This window comes from Diachasmimorpha longicaudata, chromosome 3 (genome assembly GCF_034640455.1).
Source record: "Diachasmimorpha longicaudata isolate KC_UGA_2023 chromosome 3, iyDiaLong2, whole genome shotgun sequence".
Lineage (NCBI taxonomy): Eukaryota > Metazoa > Arthropoda > Insecta > Hymenoptera > Braconidae > Diachasmimorpha > Diachasmimorpha longicaudata.
Genome location: NC_087227.1, coordinates 8,288,764 through 8,316,746, shown reverse-complemented (window position 1 = coordinate 8,316,746; position 27,983 = coordinate 8,288,764). Strand labels below are relative to the sequence as shown.

The 27,983-nt window shown below is 41.0% G+C and overlaps 7 protein-coding genes across 12 annotated transcripts; 5 read left to right on the top strand and 2 right to left on the bottom strand.

Moving 5' to 3' along the window:
- The first annotated feature begins 445 nt into the window (after positions 1–445).
- Positions 446–8,298, top strand: LOC135160806 (integrin alpha-PS1). 2 transcript variants are annotated; one of them, XM_064117830.1, is made up of 10 exons: positions 446–803; positions 1,621–1,748; positions 2,051–2,074; positions 3,026–3,578; positions 3,804–4,182; positions 4,287–5,029; positions 5,198–6,041; positions 6,173–6,267; positions 6,347–6,476; positions 6,560–8,298. In XM_064117830.1, the coding sequence occupies exons 1-10, from the start codon at positions 637–639 to the stop codon at positions 6,788–6,790; spliced, it is 3,294 nt and encodes a 1,097-aa protein (XP_063973900.1). In that variant the 5' UTR covers positions 446–636; the 3' UTR covers positions 6,791–8,298. The 2 variants fall into 2 exon arrangements, with proteins under 2 accessions (XP_063973900.1, XP_063973901.1); XM_064117831.1 differs by lacking the exon at positions 2,051–2,074.
- Positions 8,087–11,814, bottom strand: LOC135160808 (post-GPI attachment to proteins factor 3). 2 transcript variants are annotated; one of them, XM_064117835.1, is made up of 7 exons: positions 9,606–10,149; positions 9,312–9,445; positions 9,098–9,250; positions 8,763–9,021; positions 8,486–8,690; positions 8,319–8,422; positions 8,087–8,220 (listed from the first exon to the last, which is right to left on the bottom strand). In XM_064117835.1, the coding sequence occupies exons 1-6, from the start codon at positions 9,733–9,735 to the stop codon at positions 8,347–8,349; spliced, it is 957 nt and encodes a 318-aa protein (XP_063973905.1). In that variant the 5' UTR covers positions 9,736–10,149; the 3' UTR covers positions 8,087–8,220; positions 8,319–8,346. The 2 variants fall into 2 exon arrangements, with proteins under 2 accessions (XP_063973905.1, XP_063973906.1); XM_064117836.1 differs by lacking the exons at positions 8,087–8,220; positions 9,606–10,149 and adding an exon at positions 10,621–11,814 and having other exon boundaries at positions 8,286–8,422.
- Positions 10,316–17,416, top strand: LOC135160807 (protein real-time). Of its 2 annotated transcripts, XM_064117832.1 has the most exons (8): positions 10,316–10,524; positions 12,106–12,991; positions 13,460–13,548; positions 13,621–13,758; positions 13,854–13,974; positions 14,056–14,180; positions 14,311–14,379; positions 15,312–17,416. In XM_064117832.1, the coding sequence occupies exons 1-8, from the start codon at positions 10,462–10,464 to the stop codon at positions 15,882–15,884; spliced, it is 2,064 nt and encodes a 687-aa protein (XP_063973902.1). In that variant the 5' UTR covers positions 10,316–10,461; the 3' UTR covers positions 15,885–17,416. The 2 variants fall into 2 exon arrangements, with proteins under 2 accessions (XP_063973902.1, XP_063973904.1); XM_064117834.1 differs by lacking the exon at positions 14,311–14,379.
- LOC135160809 (PHD finger-like domain-containing protein 5A) lies at positions 17,248–18,453 on the bottom strand. The gene is made up of 3 exons (XM_064117837.1): positions 18,269–18,453; positions 17,806–17,996; positions 17,248–17,563 (listed from the first exon to the last, which is right to left on the bottom strand). The coding sequence occupies exons 1-3, from the start codon at positions 18,318–18,320 to the stop codon at positions 17,474–17,476; spliced, it is 333 nt and encodes a 110-aa protein (XP_063973907.1). The 5' UTR covers positions 18,321–18,453; the 3' UTR covers positions 17,248–17,473.
- A 25-nt stretch (positions 18,454–18,478) lies between these two features.
- On the top strand, positions 18,479–23,038 carry LOC135160805 (transcription initiation factor TFIID subunit 2). The gene is made up of 4 exons (XM_064117829.1): positions 18,479–18,641; positions 19,154–19,993; positions 20,075–21,685; positions 21,838–23,038. Exons 1-4 carry the CDS (start codon positions 18,600–18,602, stop codon positions 22,948–22,950), a joined length of 3,606 nt encoding a protein of 1,201 aa, XP_063973899.1. The 5' UTR covers positions 18,479–18,599; the 3' UTR covers positions 22,951–23,038.
- A 279-nt stretch (positions 23,039–23,317) lies between these two features.
- On the top strand, positions 23,318–25,699 carry LOC135160114 (transcription factor E2F4). Its single transcript, XM_064116301.1, has 6 exons — positions 23,318–23,528; positions 23,829–23,938; positions 24,113–24,592; positions 24,900–25,003; positions 25,081–25,128; positions 25,211–25,699. The coding sequence occupies exons 1-6, from the start codon at positions 23,421–23,423 to the stop codon at positions 25,315–25,317; spliced, it is 957 nt and encodes a 318-aa protein (XP_063972371.1). The 5' UTR covers positions 23,318–23,420; the 3' UTR covers positions 25,318–25,699.
- Positions 25,700–25,849: 150 nt separating this feature from the next.
- Positions 25,850–27,908, top strand: LOC135160116 (mpv17-like protein). Of its 3 annotated transcripts, none has more exons than XM_064116305.1 (4): positions 25,850–26,108; positions 26,566–26,852; positions 26,931–27,062; positions 27,381–27,908. In XM_064116305.1, exons 2-4 carry the CDS (start codon positions 26,589–26,591, stop codon positions 27,675–27,677), a joined length of 693 nt encoding a protein of 230 aa, XP_063972375.1. In that variant the 5' UTR covers positions 25,850–26,108; positions 26,566–26,588; the 3' UTR covers positions 27,678–27,908. The 3 variants fall into 3 exon arrangements, with proteins under 3 accessions (XP_063972375.1, XP_063972374.1, XP_063972376.1); XM_064116304.1 differs by having other exon boundaries at positions 25,851–26,256; XM_064116306.1 differs by lacking the exon at positions 25,850–26,108 and adding an exon at positions 26,266–26,397.
- Positions 27,909–27,983: the final 75 nt, after the last annotated feature.

Genomic DNA, 27,983 nt, shown 5'->3' with positions numbered 1-27,983 from the left:
CGGGTCGTTGGCCGCTGGGGAGGATCGAGAGGTCATTATGCAAGTCGTAAGGATAATATTGAGAGAGAAAACAGAGAATTCCTCCGGGAATGTATTTCAGGAATGACGAATTATTTTTGAACGCCGTCGGTTTATTTATAGAATGAGCCAACTAGGAGAAGCCTATTATTACCAGTAGTCGGTAAGACAGTTGATACTGTCCGTGAGGTACCTCAGTTCAATTGAATCGATCTCTAATTAATTAATATTAATGATGATGTGGCTCTTCTCTTAATTTTCCTGATTAACTTTTCACTATAGAACCTTCAGGCATTGTATTACCTTCTTTATCCTGAGTCGATAAGTTACTTGCACTACTCCACTTGATTACCGACCAAGATCCCCCTCCCCGCAAGTCCTAAATATGCGCCATGACCGGGAGAAAGGAAAGAACTCTCGCCGGCCGACGGAGCGTGGGCGTTGAGGAGACGAATCTTCGCCTCTCTCGTCAGTGAACCTCCAAGCCCCTCTGAAGTGTGTGGGTTGAAAAACTCACCTCATCTCACCTATTTCATCCCCGAGTGCTCTTTGTTGTGCTAAAACTGCCAATCCAAATGACCAAATAAAACACGAAACAATTACCAGTGATTGAATAAAATGGATAACACCGGATTATTTATTATCGGAGTCTGTGTAGTGATCAGTACCTCCGGTTTTAATCTGGAGCCCAGGATACCTGTCATAAAACGAGGAGTAAGTGGCTCTTATTTCGGTTACTCCGTTGCTGAACATCAGGACGATTCGGAGAACAATGTCAAGAGCTGGTGAATAATTTATTTTTATATATTATTTATTTTTATTGTTTTATTTTTATTTTTTGCGACCGGGGCTTCTGCTGGCATGTTTTGGGGATCTTTATCTCCTAGTGTCCCATCAGAAAGAGGGCCAGGGGGGAGATAACAGAAGCCAGTGCTCACACCCAGCACAGCATGTTTTCTATTAACTCTTGTTGTGAGTCTATTTTTTTATGATTCATAATTTTACGAAGCTGAGACTGTCTGGCTCATGTTTCGTGAGATACGTTATGGGATAGTTTTGAGATGAGTAAGGGAAATGTTGAGATCATCGGGAGGTATTGTTAATTCAACTTGAATTTTATTTTCATCTTATTTCACTTGTAATATTTTATTGTGTCGACGATACCCTTTTATTCATCTTTTTATTTTTTTATATTTATAACAGCTGGACAGCACAACTTATGCTGTTAATAAATTTATAATTCTTTTGGCAGTCTCAAGATTCAGAGGTAATTCATTAAATTAATGGTTCAGAGCATCTGCTGATTATGAGATCATTACTTGCCCTGATAAATTATCCATTCACTACTTCCTCTCTATCGGACTTATTTCGTAATCTTCATTAAGAACAGTCTTTGGAAATATTCTGTTATTTCTCTACTTTGTGTACTGTACAATGATTATTTATATGATTTCCTGCGTCATGTAAATAAATGAAGATAAAATGATGAATTCGAACGGACACAGGAGCCTTTATAGTTTAATTATCTGGATTTTCCTTTTATTTAAACAATTACGTTCACCCTCCAAAACCCAAATTCTCTAAATTCCGGTACAATCTCAGGATTCTAGTGGGAGCGCCTCTGGATCAAAATAGACAACCCGGTACCAACAGATCCGGGGCATTATGGCAGTGTCCGCTGACCACGACTACCAGTGACTGCACACAGGTCATAACAGACGGCAGATTGAGTGAGTTGATCTTTCTGCCCTCATCCCAACCCCAAAAACCAACAACAAATCTCCTACAATTCAGTAGAGTAACTTGTTGATCATCCAAAGCGAAATAAACATTCGAGACGTGCAAAACAATCGGCTTTGAGGAATGACCTGGTGTAACATTACATGGTATTACATAAATGTACAGTAGATCATGATTAATACAACCCAATGATCCATATAAAACCGTAATACAATCGTAATAAGTAACTAATAAGTACGAGACAACAAACATTGTGTAAAAATTCTAAACAAATTATGAATTACTTTAACAGCTGAAGATGGTCTAAATGATCCAAGTAAGTGGAATTAAGGTGGAGAATGATTTGAATGATTCGATTTTTTGAAAAGTTTTTATTAATTACAGGCATGGCAATTGCATTGCTGCTTTGGCACGCGAATAACAATCGTCATTAAGGTTTTCATAATGCATCTGTCATTGCATATTTCAGCAAGTGATTGGTCCTGCTGCTGTTAGAATTATTCAATTGCTGAATTATGCACTAAAATAAAAGGCTGGGCTAAGCATCCTGAATGAGATAACATGTGTATTCTCATGAAGAACAAGTCCTCTGCTCGAACAAAAACACATTTTCACACAATTCGCTTCGTTTGGCTTATGATGGACGATGATATTCACATCGTTATGCTAAATTTAATGATGACTATTCAGAACGTTTGAGGGATTGAAATGAAAAATTTTTTTCATGATCATTTTTACAGTTTTTATTGCTTCAACAACAGATATCACTCCTCAAACTTTTAATTGACCACTAACATCACCAAAGGCCCTAAGCTGGGGGATTTGTGAAGCAAGCTAGCGTTTTTGAGAGAAATATTCAACCAATGAGCGATGAAATGGTAAATTTTAATGTGTTGATCTCCTTTTTTATGGGGAATTCAACTTCCCACAAAAAATGTGTCTTGAAATTTATGTTTCACTGCTCATCTACTAACATTTTTACTCGCTGAAAACACTTATTGCTGGCCCCAGACCCTGAGAAATGATTAATTTGATTTCAATAAACTTCATGTTAGGCACATGTACAAAAACTTCATAATTTTTGCAATGAATATGTCCTGAAACCAAAAGGTGGACCTTTTGGTTCTGGGAAGCCCAGGAACAGAAAAAAATGAGGAAATCAGCTTTCCACAATACAATTCAAATAGTGACTTTTATTGGCCTCATCTCCGCCATTTCTCAGGGTGCCAGACACCTCTAGTTCCCGTCTAACCCATTAAATTTCCAGATATCGAGTCCGATGAGTTGATCTCACCCGGAAATGACGAGATAAAGGACGGCCAGTGGTTGGGTGTGACAGTCCGAAGTCAGGGAGTTGGAGGGAAGGTAATGGTCTGTGCGCACCGTCACATAGTGAAGACAGCTGATTCCCAATGGGGACAGGGCCAGTGCTACATCCTGACACAGGACCTCAAGTATCAGGACCTGAAAAAACCGTGCTCGGGGAAGCCCACCAACAAGGCTCACGAGCAATTCGGCTATTGTCAGGCAGGTACCAGTGGAGTTCTCACCTCTGACGATCGAGTGGTCATTGGGACCCCTGGGCCTCACACCTGGAGGGGGACTCTGTACCTGTTCACGGTCTCTGATGATTATCTGGCAAGGGACAGCACGGTTTATCATGCCCCCATGCAGGACGCATCGCCTGTTAATAAGTATAGTTACCTGGGGATGTCTGTTACGGTTGGCAATTTTTTCGGGAGTGGACTTAGTTACGCCTCTGGGGCACCGAGGTCTAATGGCACTGGACAGGTGGTCATTCTAACGAGACAGGATTTCAGGTAATGATTATGTTTGTCGTAAACTGGTAATGAGGTAGATTAACTCATCTTTTAGAGGATTCGTTGATCACCCCACCCCTCCTCCAGACTTTATGTCATGATCTCAAAACATTCGCTAGAGGCTCGGCAACGTTTTACCCATTGCCAATATCACAATCCGGGCTCGATATTTAAAGTCAGTTCTAAATTAATCCTGAAAGAAACAAAAATTATTAATTTCCTCAGACCTGATATGGACGTAGCCCTGACCCTCGACGGCGAGCAATTCGCTTCGTCCTTCGGCTACGAAATAGCCGCCCTGGACGTGAATGGTGACAAAAAAACTGACCTGGTGGTGTCAGCTCCCTTCTACTTTAATAAACTCGAAGGAGGGGCTGTCTACGTGTACACCTCCCTCTGCCGCAGCAACCGCGACTCCGATAACTGCCGGCCGACGAAGCTAGTCGGCCGCGAGGAGTCCCGATTTGGTTTCGCCCTAGCTAACCTGGGGGACCTGAATCACGATGGGTTCGAGGACTTGGCTATTGGTGCCCCTTACGAGGGGAAAGGCACCGTCTACATTTATTTGGGATCCAAGAACGGTATCCTGACCACTCCCTCCCAGGTAGGACAAACCTCTTTATTTATTTATTTAATTACGAAAAATAAAATAGTTGATTAAAATGCAGTGAAACAAACGTTCAATTGCTCTTCATTCTTCCATTACAGGTCATCCATTCCGAGGATACCCCAGTCCCCCTGCGAACTTTCGGTTACTCCCTAAGTGGAGGAATAGACATGGATAAAAATGGATATCCAGACCTGCTGATAGGGGCTTACGACAACGACGCCGTTGTTCTCCTCAGGGCGCGCAAGATAATCGACATCACCACGTTCATCAGATACTCAAAGAACAATTCTTATGTTGACAAAATTGAGCCCATTGACCCCAACAGGATCGGCTGCTCTGCCGAGCCCTCATCGAATTTTACGTGCTTCGAATTCGAGGCCTGCTGCAAGACCGAGTCCTTGAGGCAGAACGAGGGAATGCAAAATTTGAAGTTGAATTATCATATCGAGGCCGAGACGTTTACGGGACAAAAGAAGTTCTCGAGGGTATGGTTCGAGGCGGGAAGGAACAAAGCGCACTATGTGAACAGAAACGTCACCCTGGACGCGACAAAGTTGATGCATTGCCAGAGGGAGGTCATATACCTGAAAGAGAACACCAGGGACATTCAGTCGCCGATAAAATTCCGAGTGAATTACACTCTCGTGCAAGACGAACCCAAGATGCCGCGGGAGGGAGAACCTCTGACGGATATCAATAATTATCCGATTCTCAATCAACAGGAGGCCGCGAGGGTCTTCGAGGCGACTTTCCAGAAGGATTGCGGGGATAATGATATCTGTGAGAGCGATATGAGGGTCGAGGCGAAACTTAAACTGGCACCTTCACCGATTAAACCCAAGTGAGTGTTGATTTCTGTGATAATTGATACATATCGATATATCGTAATGAAAAAAATGTCCTCCAGGTTTATTTTTAGACCACTGGTATCTTCGATTTTTTAATGTTCGATATGAAAGTCGAATAAAAAATATGGGGACGTTGTTTTTAAATTCCTACTTCCTTATAGCTTCTACGAACTCCTCCTCGGGGAAGTGGAAGAGGTCATAGTGGACGTCAATGCAGCGAACATAGGTGAATCGGCTTATGAGGCCCAGTTGTTCGTGTCTCACTCCCCCAGTCTGAACTACATCGCCTCCAAGAGTAATGAGTCCATAATCTGCAACCTTCACAACGCAACTCTCGTCGTCTGTGCGATTGGTAATCCCTTCCGGAAGGACAACGCTGTCAGCCTCCAGATTCGATTCGATCCAAAAGGGGTTGAGGACAATGAGCCCCAACTGGGCTTCAAAATATTCGCCAACTCGACGTCCCAGGAGGTCAGCAAGAAGTCCCCTGTCAACTTGCAGGCGATTGTCGTCAAGAGGGCGGAACTGTCGATCAAGGGAAGTGCAAAGACCCAGTGGGCGTATTACGGAGGTGAAGTTGTGGGGGAGTCTGCGATCAAGAGACTGGACCAGGTCGGCCCCAAGGTCTCGCACATCTATGAGGTGTTCAATGAGGGCCCCTGGAAGGTCCGAACGGTTGAGGTTTTTATTTCATGGCCGTATGAAGTCGCCAATGATAAGCCTCATGGCAAGTGGCTGTTGTACCTTGAGGATAAACCAATTGTCAGTCACTCCGGGGAGTGTTTCCTCCCTGCGGGATTCAAGGAGAATCCTCTGGATCTGCTGCGGAGCTCCAGCTATGAGGATCTGGATCCCTTGTACAACACTGGAGACACCGCACCTGCGGCCTATTGGCGGAATAGGACGACTGGTAATCGGGTGAGGGAGAGAAGGGACACGGAGAAGGTCGTTAATACTAGGACTGTCGTGGATGATGATGGACATCGACATCAGGTTGTGTCTATGGTGAGTAGCAGATCAAGTGAAGATGATGATAAATGATGAGGAATTAAGACATAAGTTACTGAAGCCAGAAACGTTATAGTCATATTAAATGATCGTGAATACAATGAAAAGGGTTTTTTATTGATCCACAGAATTGCAAAGGAGGTACTGCCAAGTGTTTTGACATCCGTTGCATAATCTACAATCTAGAACGAAAGCAAGAGGCCACGATAACAGTCAAGGCCAGGTAAACATTCTCAATCAATCAATCAATCCATAAGTCACTGGATTGGTTCTCAGAATAAATTTTTTAATTCTCCTTTTAGACTCTGGAATTCAACTCTCGTGGAAGATTACCCTAAAGTCGATAAAGTCAAAATAGGATCCAATGCCAGGATCGTCATCCCTCCGAATATTGAGATCCAGCAGGAAGATCTCAAAAATGATCATGCTATTGTAAGAAATAAAATTAATTCTATCAACTTTCTCAGCTTTAATGGCGTTTACAATATTTTTTTATTATTTTCCGGTGTTTCTAGGCTGAAACCATAGCCTATCCGGACCTTGGAGACCAGCAAGACGCTGAGCCAGTTCCAATTTGGATAATAATCGTGGCTATCGTTGCTGGATTATTACTTCTAATTCTTTTGACAATCGTCTTATGGAAACTTGGATTCTTCAAACGTCGCAGGCCAGATCCAACTCTCTCTGGTAATTTAGAAAAACACAGGGATGATAACCCAGAGCATGAGGCACTCTTCAAGCATTGAGAGGAGAAAGTAAGAGAAAAAGAAGAGAAACTGCCATTTACAATTTTAATTTTAAAGAAAAATATTGCTTTTTTTTTTAAACAAATCAGGAAAAACAGAATTGCAGAAAAGAGAAGACTTGAGCCTATAACTACGTACTAATGGCCTTATGTATTTATAATAATGAGTTTGTAACGTAGCGTTTGACGAAATGAAGCCTTGCATTTATGTGATAGCTCACGAAAGGCAGCGTCCCATCAAAATAACTCCAATACCAGTTATTTTTTAACTAAATGATCCATGTGAAGTAGTTTCTAATGGTTTGAGTAACTTTTTTACGAGAAATCAGTATTTTATGAGTAACATCTACTGTAGGTGCTGGTTTTACTCTTTGGTGCTTGGTTTATGGTAGATAATTTCCAAATTTTCACGTCTAAATATCACTCTCTCAGTTGAAAATTGGGGTTTGGGGATTATTTTGAAATCTAGAGGCACTAAAGATTTTTTAAACAATTCTCATGATTATCTTAAACAGCTAAAGGTATGGAGGAATACATGAATCATTTTTATATGCAGCTCAAGGTGATAATTATATAATTCAATATTTAGATAACATCTCCTGCAGCTGCTGTTTTGTACCTTTGGAGCGCAATTTTGTGAAAATAATCCTACAATTTCAGGTATTTCGTATTTAAATTCTATTTTTTAAAAATTACAATGAATGAAAAATGAGGTTTGAGGATTATTTTAGAATCCAAAGGCACTAAAGATTTTTAAAACAATTTTAATGATTATTTGAATGGCCTGGAGTTTGTTACAAAACTTTATTATCTCTATTTACACTTCACAATTCAATTATTGATGATTCACATCAGTTAATTACAATTTAATTAATTGTATGGAGGAATGTGCGATCATTTTTATACGCAGCTCTAGGTAATGGATGCAATTAAATATTTGCACTTCTTAATGACGAAGACAAGATAGTCATATTTAATTTACAAATTTTAAATTTTTGTAATTTACATCGAAACAATGTCGTTAGATGCATTCAAACCAGTATAAACAATACATCGACAAATTACGTCACTTATTACCTTACAGCGGCAATTCATTTTCATTTAAAAAATCATTAGTTAATGAACGAGTTTTGGAGAATGACGACCTGCATTTTGGTACTTAAACCATTTTCCTCAAGCTTAACGAGAAATTTTAAATTGATTAATTGTTGATAAAACATTCCTATTTCGTCAAAATTTCAATTTTACGATCTGAAAATCTTAATTTTTAACATAACAAAAGCACAAACATAATTGATACAATTACCAATCATATGAATTAAAAAAAATACTATGATAAGTGTCTGAGACCTAATCATCTACTAGACTTACGTGCTTTCTCGAATATTTGGTGGTGAAACCATTCGTCATGTTTTAAATTAAGGGGATTACCTGATGATAAATTATAGATGATTCGTTTCGTTTATACAGTGTAAAAATTTTTTAAAATAAAATATATATTATTTAAGAGGTCATGTCGAGGTTTCTACCTTCCTAGTGGGTTTTCGTCGTGGAATTCTACTCTACATGTCGATCATCGATTATTACCTGACTGTGCTTTTTCCTCAAGTATTGGCAGTCTAGTATCATAAATCTGGAAGTCAAATCATTTGTTCTTCTTTAAAAACTGAATTATATTCCCCAATTGATAATTTACCTGTATAAAAAATATACTAATGGAGCTGTGGAGGCATGCCACAAGGAATGTGCATCGAAAATCCAAAAAATTGGAGGAAAATCTGCCATCTCGAGGAGTGTCACAGCTGCAGACAGAATATTGAAACACCCCATGAGGTATAGATACCTCAATTTTGTATAATTTTTGTACCACCAAATCATGCTGATCACGAAAGTCAAAAATCCTAAAAAAGAACCGTCAAGTTAACATTGAAATTATTTGACATTTTAATTAATGAGTTTCTGTGATTGATTACCACAAAAAATATTCAGTTTCATGTTGTATCCATAGTTGATTCTTCCCGACCACAAATGCGACAGGTGAGTGAATAAAATACTGAGGTAGGCACATGTTATAAGGACAATTGTCTTTTTCCTCCTGTGAGATATCCTCACGAGGATGCAGTACAAGAGGGTCACGACGATTGTGAAGGCACAGGAGTAGTCCATTACCTCAGTGAAGGGTCTGTCACGAGCGTGGAACACTGCTGACCAAAACCAACCGTTCATGCAGACCTTGAATACCAAATATAATGGTAATTGCTGGATTATAAACAATTTTTTCCATTTATTAATTACGATTAGCACTCACTACTGCTAAATAAGTCCACATCAGGGCCATTGGGTACGAGGACCTGATCTCCTTCCTGAACCGCCTGTACATCCGGAGATGGCCATAAAAATTAATAATTGAGAATATAACAGAGGCTGGCTCCTGAAGTCCTAGAATCCTCACGAAGGGCCACTGGAAACAAAACATTCCAAGTAACATCCCTGAAGCCGAGTGAGACAAATACGATTATTACCTTTCCATGGAACTGGGGGATCTGCAGTCCATGCTCCAGGAAGTGATCCACTGTCTCCCACATGCAGTCATATTTACAATCCTCTTCGCAAGACCATGAGAACAAGGATGTTCCTGGAATCTCGGAGTCCACCTCTGCAAGGTGCAAACGACGATATTAATTTTTTCCGCAATTCTTTTATTTTATAAAGATTTCATATCCATAACAACGATTTTTAACTCAACAAAAGTGCCCTATTGATTCGTTACATATCATCGATTTGGAAACTCAATTATTTAAATAAAACAAACTCACTGTGCCGACATTTCTGCGAATAACCTTTGAATAAACATTGTCTATAGAACTGCGATCGATCCCCCATAGAACCCTCAACCCCCCCTAGTCCCAAGAGAGCAACCCCCCAGAGCATTCCAAACCCCAACATTTCCTCAAACAAAAACAATCACGTCAAGTTCCCTAACTTCCTTCACCCACCACCAAAATTGCTGCAAAAAATATCCGAAGTTGATTTAAAGCCCCTGACGAGTGGTTTAAGTCGTTTGAACCCTCATATCTCACAACAAAAATATAACCTAGAAGTGTTGATAAAACTTTCTATCTGCATCCCTCAATATCTCAGCATCCGCTGAGTGAATTCCTCCAATTTTTTGTCATTTCAAAGGTATTTTTCCCCTCTTCAAAACGAGCACTACCTCGTCAAAATTACACCATTAGTTCCCACAGTATTGTCAAATGTATGAACAAAAAAATTACGTCAATTTCCCTAGTAATTTCGCTCACTAAAAAAATCATTCCAGCTTCTCCGATATCTAAGATTCCTTGAGTGCAATTCCGCCTTTATTGTATCATTCGAAAATCATTTTTCCACCCTGTCAAAACACGAGCCTTTGACTCATTCAAATCATTTCTCCCCCTCGGGGACATTGACGATTAAAAATCGCCACTTGCGTGGAGGCCTTAACGTTTAAAAGCCTGGCGTCTCTTCTGCTCTGACCAAGCGCCTCTCACTCGTCCCGTGACGTCGGACCCAGTGACAAGTATTAAATAACAGTGCAAAAATCCACCTCCAAGTTTACCCCTCCATTGATTAAATGATTAAACCTAATTAACAGTGCAGTTGGAGAAAACCTCAAGTGTTAAACAAGTGAAAATGGTCCAGCAATATCAGTCCCCCGTGAGGGTCTACAAGCATCCCTTTCCTCTCGTCATGCTGGTTTGTTTTGGATTTTATTAGTCATCTTGAGTCATTAAATATCATCAAAGCATGGGTCATTCGAGGACATTCGGGTAGCTGAAACGTTGTATGTACCTGTGATGTTGTTATGCGCACATGATGGCATTTGGATAGAGATATGGATTCACTAGCACGTTGAGAGCTTATCGAGTTTGTGGGAATGTCAAGGGTCACTGCTGGATGTTTTTTTCGTTCTGTTGGGGGAGAATGAAAGAGGGCACTAAATTCGAGGATTGATAGGGTTTGTTTGGAAGAAGTAAAATCATAAATATTCATTTTTGGAGAGTTGTAGTTTCACTTTTCGATGATTATTATGGAATCCGAGGAGATAGGAGCATATCATGAAGGACCTGTCACAAAAGAGGTCTAAATGATAATGATGATGATGATGATGACTTTTGTAAATCACTGAGATTTTGAGATATTCAGGAGAAACTAGAGCCTTGGGATTGATCTGGTTCTTTGCTCCAGTCTTTTATCACTTTGTTTTTATTGGATATCTCAGCATCTAAAACATACTCGGAAAATTCCACTAAAGCCTTGCCTGTGGAAAATTTCACGAGATACAGACACAATGTTCAGCAATGTCCTTCTACCTTTCATAGATTTTCGAAATATTCATAAAAAACTAAAACGAAATCACACTTTTTCGCCTCGTAAGCGAAACACCAGAGAAATAACGGAAAATTCATCAATTCCCTTATTAATTGAATACAAAACTTCCACTTTCAAAAAATAATAATAATTCATCAATTGTCACATATAGCATCACCCGTTGCACGGAAACAACGTCATACAGTGGCAGTCGGAGACGTAAAATCAATGGAAACTAAAGGAAATGATCGGTTTAAAAATACTTCCAAAGCTCTCACGCCACTTAAGAAATAATTCCCAAGACGATTTGCCTCGGAATAATACGGAGCTCATAATTCATTCAATTCCCTGAGCCCCCCGTTTCGTGTGGAAATGGGGAAATAAAGCCCTTTACGAATTTATTTAAAGCCTTTTCAGAGATGAATACAGAAACGATAGCATCAACTCACGTGTCACCTGTGTCGTACCTCGAATTAATGTTGAGATTTAACGTGACTTGTCGATTTGCTGCATGCAATTTCTCGCTCATCACGGTGTACAAATTATCGGTTGTTAAAGACTCATTAGAATTTAACCACAGAACGGAAAATGTTATTCGTTTAAAATTATGGAAATGAAGGTTTTAGAATAATTTATTCATGAATTATCTGGATAATTGCTTCACTATTTATGAATTCTTTTAATGAACGGAGAAAGAGGGGGATTATGAAGAAGACATTCCTGATTGAGGGCCAAATGATTTGCCATTAAGGGTTGACCTAATTAGCCTCTCAAGACCAAACTTCGTAAGGTTTATGTAACGTCTGTCTCGTTTGACCCTCATAGGATCTCAATGGTCAAGCGACCCCCCATAACCGTAGAAATTGAATCACCCACCCCTTGAAGACGCTGTAGCAAAACCACCACCTCTCATTTCCCCAAAAATAGAAAAATAAATGATATAAAAAAAAAATCCCTTTCCCTCAGGCATACGAAAAACGCTTCCCGACGTGTCCCCAAATCCCGGTGTTCGTCGGCTGCGAGGTGACTCTTGACGAGGAGTCCCAGAATGGCGCCATCCGTACCACCGAGCGTCGGTGCAAGCTGAACGTCGAGGCCCCTTACATTCTAAAGAAAATCATCGGTGTCGACTTCATCTACTTCATTCAGAAGAACGTCCTGGACCGACGGAACTCCATTCTTGAGATAGAGGCATGGAACGAGTCATTTGCGGCACGTGTTGCTGTAGTAGAAAAGTGTCGTTACTTCGTACATCCGGAGAATCCGGAGTGGACGTGCTTCGAGCAAACGGCGAGCCTCGACATTAAGAACTTCTTCGGTTTTGAGAATGCAATGGAGAAATTGGCGATGAAGCAGTACGCCCAGAACATCGCCAAGGGTAAGGAGATCATCGAGTTCTTCATCAATGAATTGAAGAAGGAGGGAGTGACCTCGGTGGAGGCGTGGGTAGAGCCAGAGAAACTCATGGGCTCGGATGAGAAAGACCTGGAAGATGAGGACATCATCATCGAGGAGAAGAGCGAGGCTGAGGCCAAGTTGCCGTCCACAAAAACACAGTTGTCTTCGGATTACATTGAGAGGTACCTGGGGAAGTTGGATCTGATGCAGGAGAGCAGACTTGTCCAGCTCAGGAACAGTATTCAGGAACTGCGAGGTGCCTCCGTACCCAGTGACGCCACACTCCTGAGATTCCTGAGAGCCAGGGAGTTCATGGTGGACAAGTCCAAGGAGATGCTCACGCAGTCCCTTCACTGGAGGAAGAAGTATCAGATTGACAGGCTTTTGGAGGAGTACGAGGCGCCGAAGGTTGTGAAGAATTATTTTCCGGGGGGGTGGCATCATTGTGATAAAGGTAGGTTTAAATTATTTGAGGGTGAATTTCATGGCTGGTGAATATTTTTCGAAACCCAAGACTTCTCATCAAATTGACTTATCTCCCCTCCCACATGTATTGACTAATAGGAAGACCTTTAGATTCTAATTAATTTTTCACTTTGTAGTTGTTCATTCACTGGCTTATTTGCGACTCTACACCACTAAACAACAAATCGTTTTTTTTCCCTGAGCTTTTCAATGTCATGTTTATTTCAAGATTAATATCATCAACGATAACAGAGTTCATAATCCATCCCCAGGTATATCATTGCGTCCAAATCTATCAGTGAATTGAAATTGGTTTTTGCTGAATGGTTTGGAATCCATAAAAGAACAATTTCCCTTTCTATTCGAGATATTCAGCCATAATAACAATGAAAAGTCCGGAAGATCAAAAGAACATTCTTCGAAAAAAATATATTTTCATGATTTTGTATATTAACAGATGGTCGCCCCCTCTACATTCTCCGATTAGGCCAAATGGACGTCAAGGGCTTGCTCAAATCGATCGGAGAGGATGAATTATTATTACTCGTATGTTATACCTCGTCAACTACCCCAAACCTTGAAATAATGTTATAACCAAAAGACACAAATATTTTTTAGGCTCTACACATATGCGAGGAGGGACTTTCACTGATGGAGGAGGCTACCACTGTCCTTGGGCACCCGGTGTCCCAGTGGTGTCTGCTCATCGATCTTGAGGGGCTCAATATGAGACATTTGTGGAGACCTGGTATCAAAGTGTGTACAAATCCCGTGCATAATTAATTATTCGTTTTTTTACTGATTATCTGGAAACCAACAGGTTCTTTTTATGCTATTTTATCATTTGCCAGGCACTTTTAAGGATTATTGAAATCGTTGAAGCTAATTATCCTGAGACCATGGGACGAGTTTTGATAATTAGAGCTCCACGATGCTTTCCCATACTATGGACTCTCATCAGCACATTTATACGTAAGAATTTTTTTAATTCAAAGGGGTCTTGAAGAGAAAATTATGCAGAAAAAAATGGATAAAAAAAATTTTTTGTTACAGATGAAAATACGAGAAATAAATTTATTTTCTATTGTGGAACTGACTATCAGGAGCAGAACGAGGGAGGGCTGACTGATTACATAGATCCGGAGTATATTCCTGATTTCCTCGGGGGTCCGTCAGAGGTAAACAATCCTAAGAAAACAATTATTCTCGTATTATGATAATATGTTTTAGTTGAATAGTTTAATCAATTTGAAAATTCTCTTCTTTTTCATTTGATTTTTTAATTTCAATTGATTGAATTGGCATCAGGAGGGTATTTCTGTTGAACAACTGACAATACCATCGAAGTATTACATTAACGAGACACCCTGCAGCAGTGTAAGAATATTGAGAAGTTAAAGTGCAATTGTGTAATACAAAATCAAAATTGTGAAATTTGCATATTATCACTTTTGTTTATGATGTTTAATCGTCATTGTCACTGGCAAATATTGGTTATTAGTAGTTATTGAGTCAGCACATGATGAGAATACACGAGAATTTAATTTCAAAACACATCAAGAGGCCTTGAGTGTGAACAGAGACATTATTCAATACGTTAAAAACTCTCTCTCATGATTTCTTGTCAAAAAACGGACGAAAGAGTTTGGATAGATCTTAAAATAGTGGGAGGGGGTCCCCAAATAACATAATAACCCCCAGAATTATCGATCCTATCGCAGTTTTCAATATTTCTTATAATTATTTGTACTAGAGAATCCATGATGTACAATTTTCCCATTCTCTTAATAATTTTTTACACTTGAGAGGGCTCTTGATAGTGATGATCACTTTTTTCATTCCCTAGTGAACAAATCCCTGAATAAATTATGAATATCAACCCAACAGATATTCAGAAATTCACTTAAATGTCCACAACTCATCTAGATGTCTCATTATGAAAATGTCAAAGTGCTTTTACCCTGAAAACATCTTGTGGTTATTTTCCAGATCTACGCAAATAGTCTGATGGTCAAACAACGTGAGAATTGTTTGATCCTCAACCCTTTTGGAGCTTTAGATCCAAATGTCGAGTCATTTGACTCTCAATCAAGTGCTATTCGGTTTTTTATACTAAAAATCATTAAGGGTCATTTTTAAAGGCATTTTGACAATCAAATGGTGACCCTTAATTGACTTTTAAGAATATTTTTTTGAGGGTCAATCCTCCGTGGGGGTTATTTGGGTCAAATTGACTCACAAAGACCCTCAGGGTGAGGGTCAAATGATCGTGAGAGTTAAACGATCCTTAAAACCCCGTTGTCTTCCAGACCTATGTAAACGAGGGAGGAGTGGTGCCGAAGAACCTCTACCGCCTAGAGCTAGAGCCCTCAAACGATCACGAGCACAGTCTCTATCATTCGATAAGCCTCTCCCACGGTCAGGTTCACCATGTTGCGATAAACACAAATGATCCAGGAGCTGTTCTCACCTGGGACTTTGACGTAATGCGTCACAACGTCATCTTCACGCTCCTCCACGAGAAGATAGAGGCGGATCTATCACCAAATGGTACAGCATCAGGTGATCAAGGTGATCAACTCGATGGGGCTCTTATGAAGGAGTGGAGGGAGGGGGTGGATTGCGTCAAGGTAGAATCGAGTGTTGTCTGCCACGATGGGGAGAGCATCCAGGGGACACACATCATCCAAGAGCCTGGGACTTACATTCTCCAGTGGAAGAATCCTGATGAAGGAGAATTCCTGCCATCTATCAGTGCTCATAAGGCCCAGTTGATGTACTTCTATGAGGTTCTGCCATCGGCTCATTACAGGGGCTCCATGATGAGTCTTCAATCTGCCGTCAGTGGAAGGTCCGTTGCTAGCTCATCACTGTCCAGATGAGAGGGCGGAATTCATGAGGAGGTCGAGGGAGGAATGACTGAGGGAGAATGATCTTCTAAGAAGAGATTTGGTGAATGAGGCTTTATCTGGATAAATAGGGGATTATCTTGATAACGAGGGGGTTTAGAAGAAAAAGTCAGAAGGATTTTTATGAAAATCTGTTGGTTTTCGAGATCATTTGAGATTTTTTTAATGAAAAAAATTAAAGTGTTGGGGAAAATTACATTCGATCGTTCTACAAATTCTTTTATTATATCGAAAATGTGAGGGTTTCGGAGAAAATATCACAAGACCTTCGTGGCAAAAAATTAACTTTACGAAGAAAAATCCCCTATGACCTTTCACCCTTCATTCACTCTTTCCTGAGACAATCCCCATTCCAATATTTATTCGACATTGATATGATCAGTTGCCTCTAGTGAAAAGGAAAATTTTAAATGACTCAAGAGTTACGCTCGTATACCCCCCTCCTGAATCGAAACGTATCTCACCAGTAATCACGAAAGCTTGAACAATTGAACCTAAAAGTGTTAAGATTATCACCAGAATGAACTATTTTCATACGAAATGTAAAGCTCCAGGTGACAATTCTGCGATGAAATAATGCTCCATAAGTTAACGAATAATGTACAGGATATATTTTGTGATGGCGATATTAAAAACTTGCGATAAACTCTTCCAATTGCATAAGAAGAAAATAATTGTACATAACGAGGGGAGTTTAAAGAAAAAAACCTAATGGGTTTTAAAATAAAACAATGAAGACAACGGAAACATGACAACTTAGGCAACGACAATATTAGCTAGTGAATGAAGATAATGAATATTCCTCAGACATTCGAAATTAAGTCGTAATTTTGCAAGGATTATTTATACTATTAATTCATTAGTATATTGGACCCAATCGATTAATCAACTGTAAAATTCCGGATATGTTCAATGCTGTTTGTCTGTAGTCAATACTAGAGTAATAAACCAAATGTGAGGATATTTTTGAGGCAAACTAACTCCAGTTAGGGACTATTATCATGTAGAAAATGATGTTTTAGGGGTACACCGAGTGTTTAAGACTGTAGAATTCGTGATAAAATTGTAGATCCAATTGCAATTACTGCGTAAGTATTATTATTCATGAAAAATGTTCAATTAGGAATTTAATCCACTCGTTGCGAGGCATTTTAATAGATGAATTACGAAATTGTGGCGTCGAATCCAATGTCAAGACAGTTTACTTAATTTTTACAAAATTTATTACGAGATTCACTGAATGAACATAAACTTGAAGATGTTTTATTTGCGTTCGAAGGTACTAACCAACACTAATTATTCAGGCAAATTGCATCACTGTGTTTAGACTCGATGATATTTTTTAGAGACTTCTATATTGCATGTTAAACGATAAAAGAGAATTTTAACGAATGATACATATGTGCAAGCTACATTCATACGTCAGGACATTCCAATCAATTGTTTTGTCTGGAGAATTTTAATCATGAAAATAGAGATAATAAAGTATAGATGATGTTAAAAAATGTTTTCATTGTTTATTATTCGTTATTATCGTATGTCATATGTGGAATTGTTTATGCTTATCTTCTTTTAAATCCATATTTCTTTCTTTCGTAGAATAGATCTGTCTTTGAACTGCCTAGGTTTACAATCTTTGGGCAACCGTCTCGCTACAAAGAAAATGAAATTATTAAAGACATATTACTGGGATTAACAAATAGAGAAAGGAATAAAAAATTTTCCATTCTCAATATCTCCCCTTTGGCTGAGTGAAATGAGGATTTTTTAAATTCAGATTAAAGGTTTTTGCTATTCGTTAAAGTGAAATTTGACCAATGGAAATTGCATCATTAGATCAGTAGTTATTGCCGATTTAGAAAAGAGATCTTTTGGTTATGGAAAATTAACTCACGTCTTTTTCTTGAATTGTGCATTCCTTGCAGTAGTAGGCATCTGATACACCTGGACCTCCGCATATTACACATCTGCCTTGGTATGATCCATAATTACATTCATCACAGATTCTCACCAGAGTGCAGGGACGAACGTACGAGTCGCAGATTACGCACTTTCCATCACATTTTTCACACAATCTCCCGATCGCTGCGAAACAAAAATTGTTGATTATCAGGATTAATACACAAATCACATTCGTTATCTTCCAAAAAATGTTGCTTAAAAGGTGAACCAGATGATGTCAGAATTGTAGATGAGTCACAAAAAATAATTTTATCGACATTCAATTTGGTGATGGAAATTTTAATCTGGAGATCTTGAGTTATTGACCCTTGAACATGATCTTTCTACTTTGTTGTTTAATTAATCATTTCGGAGGAGGGACAACTAAATTTCGGGGTTATGAGGCTCAAACTCACCGACTCCAGGCTGTTTTCTACAGAAAATCAAGTCGGGATGATGTTTAGCCATGATATATTTTTATTGTGGGGTTAAAAAATATAATAAACCCTGGAATTATGAAAAATAATAGTCAGCAACTTGTTTGGAGTACAAAACGCCGGATCCACATACACAACACGAGTGCAACAACAACAATCGCCAGTGGCGCCACTACACATAAACTAAAATCCAAAATGGCGCCTGCGTGTGACGAAGAAGAAGAGTAGCTTCCCTAACCAAAGATTAGGGCAGAAACTGTCAGTTTGTTTGTCGAAATTGGGGAAAAATAATCCAATTCTCGATGGGAATATGAAGAAGGAACGCACAGCCGACGTCCCTCGGCCATTTAAACTATAAGTATCCAATAATTTAGTACTTTTTTCACTCAGAAATGTTCCATTTTGAATATATGAAGGCTAGAGGATTGTCCAAACGTGTTTAGGTCTTGATAACAGTTAATTTTACTTAGAAATTGAGATAAATTTAGGGCGAATATCAGAATATGGTCATGGGGATTAAGCAATGCATTAAATTATATAAAATCTACTGTTTGTTCTTTATTCGAAAGTCATATAAACAAGTATGTTGTCATGGGACTTATATTTTGGGAGTTCCAAGATAAAACAAGGATGGGTAAAATGAAGGCGTCCATTTCTTTTTAAATTTTTCATGTTTCAATAATAATATTATTCAATTTCGGATATCATAACTGGTCATTTTACAAAGTTCATTAAAAACAATATATATGTTTATATTTTGAAATATTTTTGGCAACATTTGCCAATTTCATTGAAATCGAATACTTCCACTAAGAGCCAAAATCTCTGAGACCCTTGAAATCTATGAAAACCATTTTTGTTAACACAGCCCACCAGATAGTCTCTCTGACGGGCATCTCCTTCCAACGGAAGAGCATAATTGGTTTCGTGGAGTTGACAATTGTCCCCCTACGTGATCGCCTCTTGAAGATTCGCTTGAATGCACGACAATGCCGGATCTATCGTGTCTGTCTCAACGACACCCTGGAGGCCCCCTTCCAATACTTCGATCCCTTTCTGGACATCTGCCAGGGAGACGAGAAGCAACGCTCTCTAGAGTTCTTCTCTACAATGCATTTGGCAGCAGCACAAAAAGTTGACCCTGACAATAACTCCGGGGAGCTCCTGATAACGATGCCCGAGGGTTCGGAGAGCCTCGTCCAGATTAATCAGAAGCTTCGAATAGGGATAGAGTTCTCCCTGGAGCAGCCTCAGGGTGGTGTTCACTTTGTCGTGCCGAATTGCGAGGGGAGTCTGGCTGAGAGAGGTGCACACATGTACACCTACAGCTACGAGAACTCATCGAGACTCTGGTTTCCCTGCATCGACAGCTTTGCCGAGCCCTGCACCTGGAAGCTGGAGTTCACAGTTGACGAGACGATGACTGCTGTATCCTGTGGAGATCTCGTGGAGGTTGTTTACACTCCTGACATGAGAAGAAAGACATTTCACTATGTTTTGAACACACCGGCTTGTGCTCCGAACATTGCCCTGGCGGTGGGACCTTTTGAGATCTTCGTGGACCCATACATGCACGAGGTCACCCACTTTTGCCTACCTCAACTACTGCCTTCGCTGAAGGTCTCAGCTAAGTACATGCACGAGGCTTTCGAGTTCTACGAGGAGACGCTGTCCAACAGATATCCTTATTCTTGTTACAAACAGGTGAGAACACACAACGGGAAATCAATGTTTAACCTCATTTACCCTCAAAAATTTTGATAACCGTTTAATAATCATCTTCAGGTGTTCGTCGATGAAATAGACGAGGACATAAACGCCTACGCCACGATGTCAATCCTCAACACAAACCTCCTCCACTCCCCTGCAATAATAGATCAGGTGTACATCACAAAAAAAGCCATGGCGCAAGCAATTGCTGAGCAATTCTACGGCTGCTTCATCTCAATGCAGAACTGGTCAGACACGTGGCTGCCCAAGGGTATCTCCACATACCTGACAGGTCTCTATGCGAAGAAGTGCTTCGGCAACAACGAATACCGTGAATGGATACACGCCGAGATGCAGGAGGTAGTCAAGTATGAGGAGCAATTTGGCGGAATAATTCTCGATTCCTCTCAACCCCCAGCTCCCCTCCCAATCGCCGCCAACACTCCAGCCCCAGCTCCCCGTACTCCCGATCCTGGTTTCTACTTTCCCATTCGCAATCTCCACACCATGTCCCCTAAGTATCTCGAGGTCCTTCGCAAGAAGGCGCACCTGGTGATACGAATGATGGAGCACAGGATAGGACAAGAGCTCCTCCTCCAGGTGCTCAACAAACAGCTGTCTCTTGCGACGAATGCAGCCCAGCAGAAGATTGACTCAGGCCTGTGGAGCCACATGCTCCTATCCACCAATGGCTTCACCAAGGCGATATTCACAGTCACTGGTAAGGATATGGCGGTTTTTGTAGATCAGTGGGTTCGCACAGGTGGTCACGCCAAGTTCTCCCTGAGCTTTGTGTTCAATCGAAAGAGAAATACTGTTGAGGTGGAGATACGTCAGGACACCGCGAGCTCCAAGGGCATTAGGAAATACGTGGGACCGTTGCTGGTGAACATTCAGGAGTTGGACGGTACGTTCAAGCACACCCTTCAAATCGAGGGAACAAGCGCCAAGGCGGATATCACCTGTCACAGCAAATCGCGGAGGAACAAGAAGAAAAAAATTCCCCTGTGCACGGGAGAGGAAGTCGACATGGATCTCTCTGCCATGGACGACTCGCCAGTCCTGTGGATACGCATGGATCCGGATATTACTCTGATGCGATCAGTTCAAATTGAACAGCCAGACTACCAGTGGCAGTACCAGCTGCGTCACGAGAGGGATGTGACTGCCCAGCTGGAGGCAATCGAGGCACTCCAGCATCACTCGACGCCGGCCACCAGACTAGCTCTCACTGACACCATCGAGAACGAGCACTGCTACTATAAAGTCCGGCTCAGGGCTGCCCATTGTCTGACTAAAGTAGCCAACGCTATGGTGGGAACGTGGGCAGGACCACCTGCCATGTTGGCTATTTTCAGGAAGCTTTATGGTTCAGCTGCATGTCGCAGGATCATCAAGCAGAATAATTTCTCGAATTTTCAGCATTACTTCCTGCAGAAGACTATTCCAGTTGCCATGGCGGGCCTCAGAAACGCTCATGGCATCTGTCAGCCTGAGGTCTTGGCATTTCTCATGGATTTATTCAAGTACAATGATAACAGCAAGAACAGGTACTCCGATAACTATTACAGGGCTGCACTGCTTGAGGCCCTTGGTGCCACTGTCACACCTGTTATCAGTGTCCAACATGGCGCATCTATTACAGCTGAGTCACTCTCAGTGGATACGAAAGCGATCCTCGAAGAGGTATGTAATTCAATTTATTTGTCGATAAAGAATAAGAAATGTGGGTAATGTGAGCGTAGGGAGACTGTGACCAATGTCATCATGGAATGTACTTGAGGAAGTTTGATGATTATATTTTTCTGCTACAATAAAAATATCTAATTTTCCCCCAGGTGACGCGCAATCTCAACCTCGAGAAACTCGTGCCTTGCTACAAGTACACAGTGAGTGTAGCATGTCTCAAGGTAATCAGGATTCTCCAGAAATTCGGCCATTTGCCGAGCAATGCCAACCTGTTCAAGGCCTACGCGGCTTACGGACAGTTCATTGAGGTAAGAATAGTGGCCCTCGAGGCCCTCGTGGATTTCACGAGGGTAGACGGTAAATGGGAGGATCTGGAGTTTCTTTTGGACATGGCTGAGATGGATCCACATCCCGGTATTAGGCACAAACTCGTCCGACTCATGGTTGAGAATCCTCCCTTCGAACGTGCCCACAGGCACAGATTGGACACACCTGAGTTGGTCGACAGGATATGGAATCTTATGAATGGAATGCTCTCACACGATTCCAAGCTGCGATGTGACTTTGTGGACCTTTACTACACACTTTATGGGACCAAGAGGCCCAACTGCCTGCCGATACCTGAACTGGCGGGGGTTCTCAAGCCCAGAAAAGTGAGTCCCGAGAGGGAGGAGTCCAAAATAGTGAAGAATGCGGTATTTCCGAAGAATGACATCTGCGAAGTGGAGTCGACTTCTGTAGTTGCGAAGCGCAAGGCTTCGCCCATCAAAGAGGGAGGCGGTGGGCCCGATGGGGGGGAGAATGGGCCAGCTGCGAAGAAATCGAAGCCACAGAGTTCTGAGGCTAAAGGGGGCCCACAGCCTCCTGGGGAGGGCAAGATCAAGACAGAGTACTACTCCGATAATTCAGCGTCACTTCCCGGCCTCATGGGGATGGGATCGCAGGGGCCCGTTGGCTTCGAGCCTGGGATGTTCAAGAAGGAGGAGGACGGCAAGGGGAAGGGCGAGTCAGGGGGTAAGGGGAAGAAAAAGAAAAAGGACAAGAAGAAGCATAAGCACAAGCACAAACACAAGCATGACCATAAACATGGCAAGGAGAAGGAGAAAGAAAAGGAAAAGGAGAAGGAGAAGAAGGATAAGGGGAAGGAGAAGGGCAAGGATAAGGAGAAGGACACACTGAAGGTTAAGGAGGAGACGTTGAGCTCGGTTAGCTCGAGCCCCAGTCCTGAACCGGGCAATGCAAAGGATTATGGCGTTTTGTAAATCGCAAAAATGTTATCGCAGAAGTGCCGTTTATTTGTACATATTAATAGAAATGTTTTTTAATAATAAAAAATGATTGAATTTTTAATGATTATTCATTATTTGGGGCAGGGGGGAGTGACACTCATCAATTTTTTCTCTGAAAAATCAACAAAATCAGGAATAGGCCGATAAATAATCGATCAAAAACATCTGGGAAAAGTGCTATCTCCTTCAAAAGCTCCTTAAAGCATCGTCTGCCCCTCCCCAATTAAGAAGGATCGTTATTCCCCAATCAAAGACCTCGAATTTCAAACAAAACCCGCGACCTCTCCCTCTACCGCCAAAAGACACTTCGCACTTTCGCCGTCGACAGCGCTCCCCCAGCTGTGGTTGCGCCAATTTCGAAGGCGACAGAGGCCAACAGTGACTCGGGCTATGGTTTTCGAAAATTTTTGACATTAAAATTTACCACCGTTAAAACACTTGTAATGGCAGATAATCAGCAGAGTAGATTTGAGAAATCCCTGGGTTTGCTAACAACACGTTTCGTCAATTTATTACAAAAGGCCAAGGACGGAGTATTGGACTTGAAAGTCGTGAGTATAAACCATCAACAAAGGGGACCCCAATTTTTTCCACATCCATAACAAGTGATGGATTTTTAGGTTAAGTCACGCCATTACGGCTTGTCCTTGCGGGAAGTTCAAAATAAATTGCTTTGGAAGTGAAAAAGCCTCGGGATATCCCCTTGGAGAGGAAATTTTGAATTTTTTTATAGGAATCGTAAGGCTTGGGCCCTAGGGCGGCCGCGAGAATGGGGCAAATGCTATTGGGGGATATTTTCACATAACCTAAAGGGTTTTCGCTGATTGTTGGGGTTCTTGGGGGGTTTATAGGCTGCAGACATTCTCGAGGTACGACAAAAACGACGGATTTACGATATTACGAATGTTCTCGAAGGGATTGGGCTCATTGAGAAGAAAAGCAAGAACTCGATACAGTGGAAGTGAGTATTTACATCTTTATTATGTGGTGTGAGAGCCCTAATATTTGTTGATAATTTAAAATTGGTTCAGTGTATGCGAATATCTTCGTCATTTTTTCACAAACATTAAATTTTTCACAAAAAAAGTGATTGCTCGTCCTTCCATTCTTGTTGTCATTTAAAAAAACTCTTCAGGGGAGCTGGGCCAGGCTGCAACTCCGACGAAACCGGCGAGAAACTTGGGGACCTCAAAGACGAGCTCCGGGAACTTGAGGAGCACGAGGCGACCCTGGACCTCCACCTGCAGTGGATCCAACAGAGCATAAAAAACATTGAGAATGACTTCAAGAACAGAAAATTTGCCTATATCACATACGAAGACGTCAAGGAGCAGTTCCCTGAGGACTTTGTTCTGGCGATTCAGGCACCCTCAGACACCGTCCTCAAGGTTCCCAACTTGTCCAAGTGTATTCAGAGTGACAAGCAGAACTTCGAGATGTTCCTTAAGAGCACAGGCGGTGAGATAAAGGTCTACACGGTGCATCCCAGTCTTGCAGAGAACTACGACACTAAGATGCTGGAGGCCATGCTCGAGAAAGACTCTCATGATATCAAGAGGGAGGTAATCGAGGGGGAGAAGAGAGAGGAGAACAAGCCAAACAGGCGGCTGTCCAGGTAATTGTCTACTTTCATTGTTAATTTTTTTTCTCTTTATTGGGATGATAATGGAAATTGTGGAGCTCTATTTCGCCTCGTGAATATGGAGAATATATTTACGATCTGCAGTGAGCTGATATTAATTAGGTGATCAATCCGGGGATGAACGGTTGGAAGAATAAACTAGTTCATTTGGATATTGATCCGACATTTTTTTCGTTTTCGAAAGTAAATTTATGAGAAAATATCTCAAAAAATCCCTATGCAGAATTCGATTCTCTACTCTACTCTCTGAATGACAAAATATTAATTTTTTTGTTTCTAGATCGTCCAGAACTAGTACAAAGATGGAGACGTCTGATGACGAGGATCACGAAGATGTGGATGCACTGCAAGCCAAAATAATCCTCGGTGACGTCAACACCACCAGTGAGTCAATAGCTCAACAATCATTGATTGAGAATATTGACACCATATAATAATAATGATAATTTTTATTCTTCCAGATCTCATCAGACCAGATGGTCATCTGCTGGAGGACTTTTACGCGGACTGTGAGTATCTCAATTTATTATTGATGATATTTTGACATCAAGACTAATTAATTATTATGCGGTGTTTTTCTTCACATTGCAGTCTGTGGACCACTTGTCAGTCTCAGTCCTCCACCGACTGACAAGGATTATCACTTCAACCTCTCCGAGAACGAAGGAATCTTCGACCTCTTCGATATAGCGGCGTAGTAATCAATCCCATCCAGTTAATTAAAAAAATTCTATTGAATTTGCGAGGCGTACAAGATGTGAAGTGCGTGCGGATGTGTATTTTTTTGAGCATTGAATTTCCGAATTTTTTCACTAGATATTTTTAAAACTCGATGATGTCAACCGAATCCCACCAACTGTTGTCTCGTGAACAAACGAATTATACTTGTTGACAGGTTTTTTATCATTTATCCAATGATCTTGTGGAAATGGAAGGACAATTGATATTTTCGGGTTGTTTTGCAAGAGGCGAAACAATCGATAACAATTGTAAGAATTAATCTCATGTGCGGCTGAGAGTTATTGTACCTATATTGTATTTTATCTGTTATTCAATATAAGAACTAAAGAATTGACTATTTTTGAGCGCTTTATTTCTTCGGGGGGATCAGTTTCGGGGGAAAAATTGGAAAACAACTATTCAAATAGGGCGCCAGTTAGTTCACGCATGCGCCTGATCGTGGGATTTTTCTCGAGGCCGCGATAAGAATGGCACACAATGAAAAAAAATATTTCATCATCGCGAGGTAGTCACCAGTGCGCGTGTGTACCCCGCAGTTCGACGAGTAAAAATTGTTCTCTGAAAAAATTGCAAGACCTCGTTGAAAATGCCAGTGATTCATTGACATCCGCTCATGTATTCACTCGAACAAAATTCCTCGATCGATTTTTATGCCCCCGTGACAACTCCACGAGTGTGTCAACACTCGAAAAATCTCCAAACTCGCACTGTCCCCTGCACTTTGAATCAGCTGACTGATCAAATCAAGGTAAATTCATTGTTGTGAAGAAACGTCATGCGTTCAAAGGCATTTGATTACGTCATGACAGGGTTACGACTCCGGGGGCTGTCGTGTTTGGCTCAGTCGAGTGGTGACCGGTTGTAGACGCAGGACTTCGGATTTTTTCGTTTGCGAGGTAGTGATTTTTTTTTAGAATTTTGGGTCTGTACTGTGGGATTCCCCGATTTTTTGGAAAGAGGAGGAATTTTTTTTTGCTGTGGATTCAATGGAGTTCAGACCCTAGAGCTAATAATCGCCTCAAAAATGGTGGATTTTTGTAAATATCAAATCCAACTAATCAAATGACATAAGTAATGATTTATTCATAATCGAATCAGGACTTGGACAAACCATACTATCATAACAATCCTTTCCCTCCACTCCAGTATTATTTTTTGTATTTTCGAAGAGTTGAAAAATTATACAATAAAAAATATGTTTGCAGGATTTTGTTTCAACAAACGGGAGATGAGAATACGCGTGATATTCTACAAATTCCGGGAGTTGTCCCTCAAGTACCCAGTGGTCAGGGGCATGGCGGCGTATTCGGTGATCTGGCCAGCGGGATGTCTGCTCCAGCAGAAATTCGTCTCAAAGGAGGAACTGAATTACCTCCAAGCTCTGAGGTTCAGCCTCTACGGGGGACTGTTCGTGGCACCGACTCTCTACGGTTGGCTAACGATAGCCTCCCGAGTGTGGCCGAAGACCACACTAAAATCCGCAATTACCAAAGTACCGATCATAAATCCTCTATAGGATAGCTTGCCAATGATGAAGTGATTGATCGAAGGATTTTGCCATCATTTTCAGGCTCTTGTGGAACAAGTCACGTATGGGCCAGCGGCCATGTGCTGTTTCTTCTTCGGTATGAATTTGTTGGAGCTCAAACCGGTCTCGGAATGTGTGGAGGAAGTCAAAAGAAAAATTTTTCCCACGTGGAGGGTAAATATTTAAAAATTGAGTATGAAGATAGGATTGACTTCTTGGGAGTGGGTATACGATACCTATACGCCCGGGCAGTCTTGACGAACAAATGTTATCAAAGGGTAAAAAGGGTGTGACGATGAGGGCGAAATGAGAGAGAGCGAGACCGTCAAATGGTCGTGTGGGTCAAACGTAAGGGATAAATGAAGAATAATTGTAGATTGACCCTTAACCGCTGCAGTAATTTGACCCTCGCTCCCCCTTTCTCCCATTAGACCCTCTGATTTTAGTGTTTCCACGACGTGTGATTGTTGTGCTAAGGGCCTCCTATTACAGATGGGCATCTGCGTATGGCCAATCCTTCAAACGATAAACTTTGTCCTCATCCCCGAGAGAAATCGTGTCGTTTACGTCAGCATCTGCAGTCTCGTCTGGACATCTTTCCTCGCATACATGAAGTCCCTCGATGCCAAGAGATTACAAGCCGAGTCACTCCACGAGTACAAAACTGACTTGTCAACAGCCCTATCACCGGTGGAAACCGAAACAACGAATGTACAAACACCCACAAGTACCTCGAAAACGAAAGTACCAAGTACATCACCTCAATCCCTGGAAAAAAAATCCAATTAGAGCACTTTATTTGAGTGACTTATATCCGTTATCTAGTTAATTGAAATTGTACATATTTTTATTTTATTATTTATTGACAAAAATATGTGAAGATATTTATATTGTTAATAGGTATGTATAAATTATTGAAAGTACTTAGAATCTTCAGAAATGTTCTATTGTGAAATGAGTCATGTGTTCTTGCGATCTCCTATATTTGACAATAAATTATGTATATAAAATATATATATACATATACATGTGTATATAATATTTTTTATATTTGCCAACTAGACTAAAAGCACAAGAATGACTTCTCACGAAGCC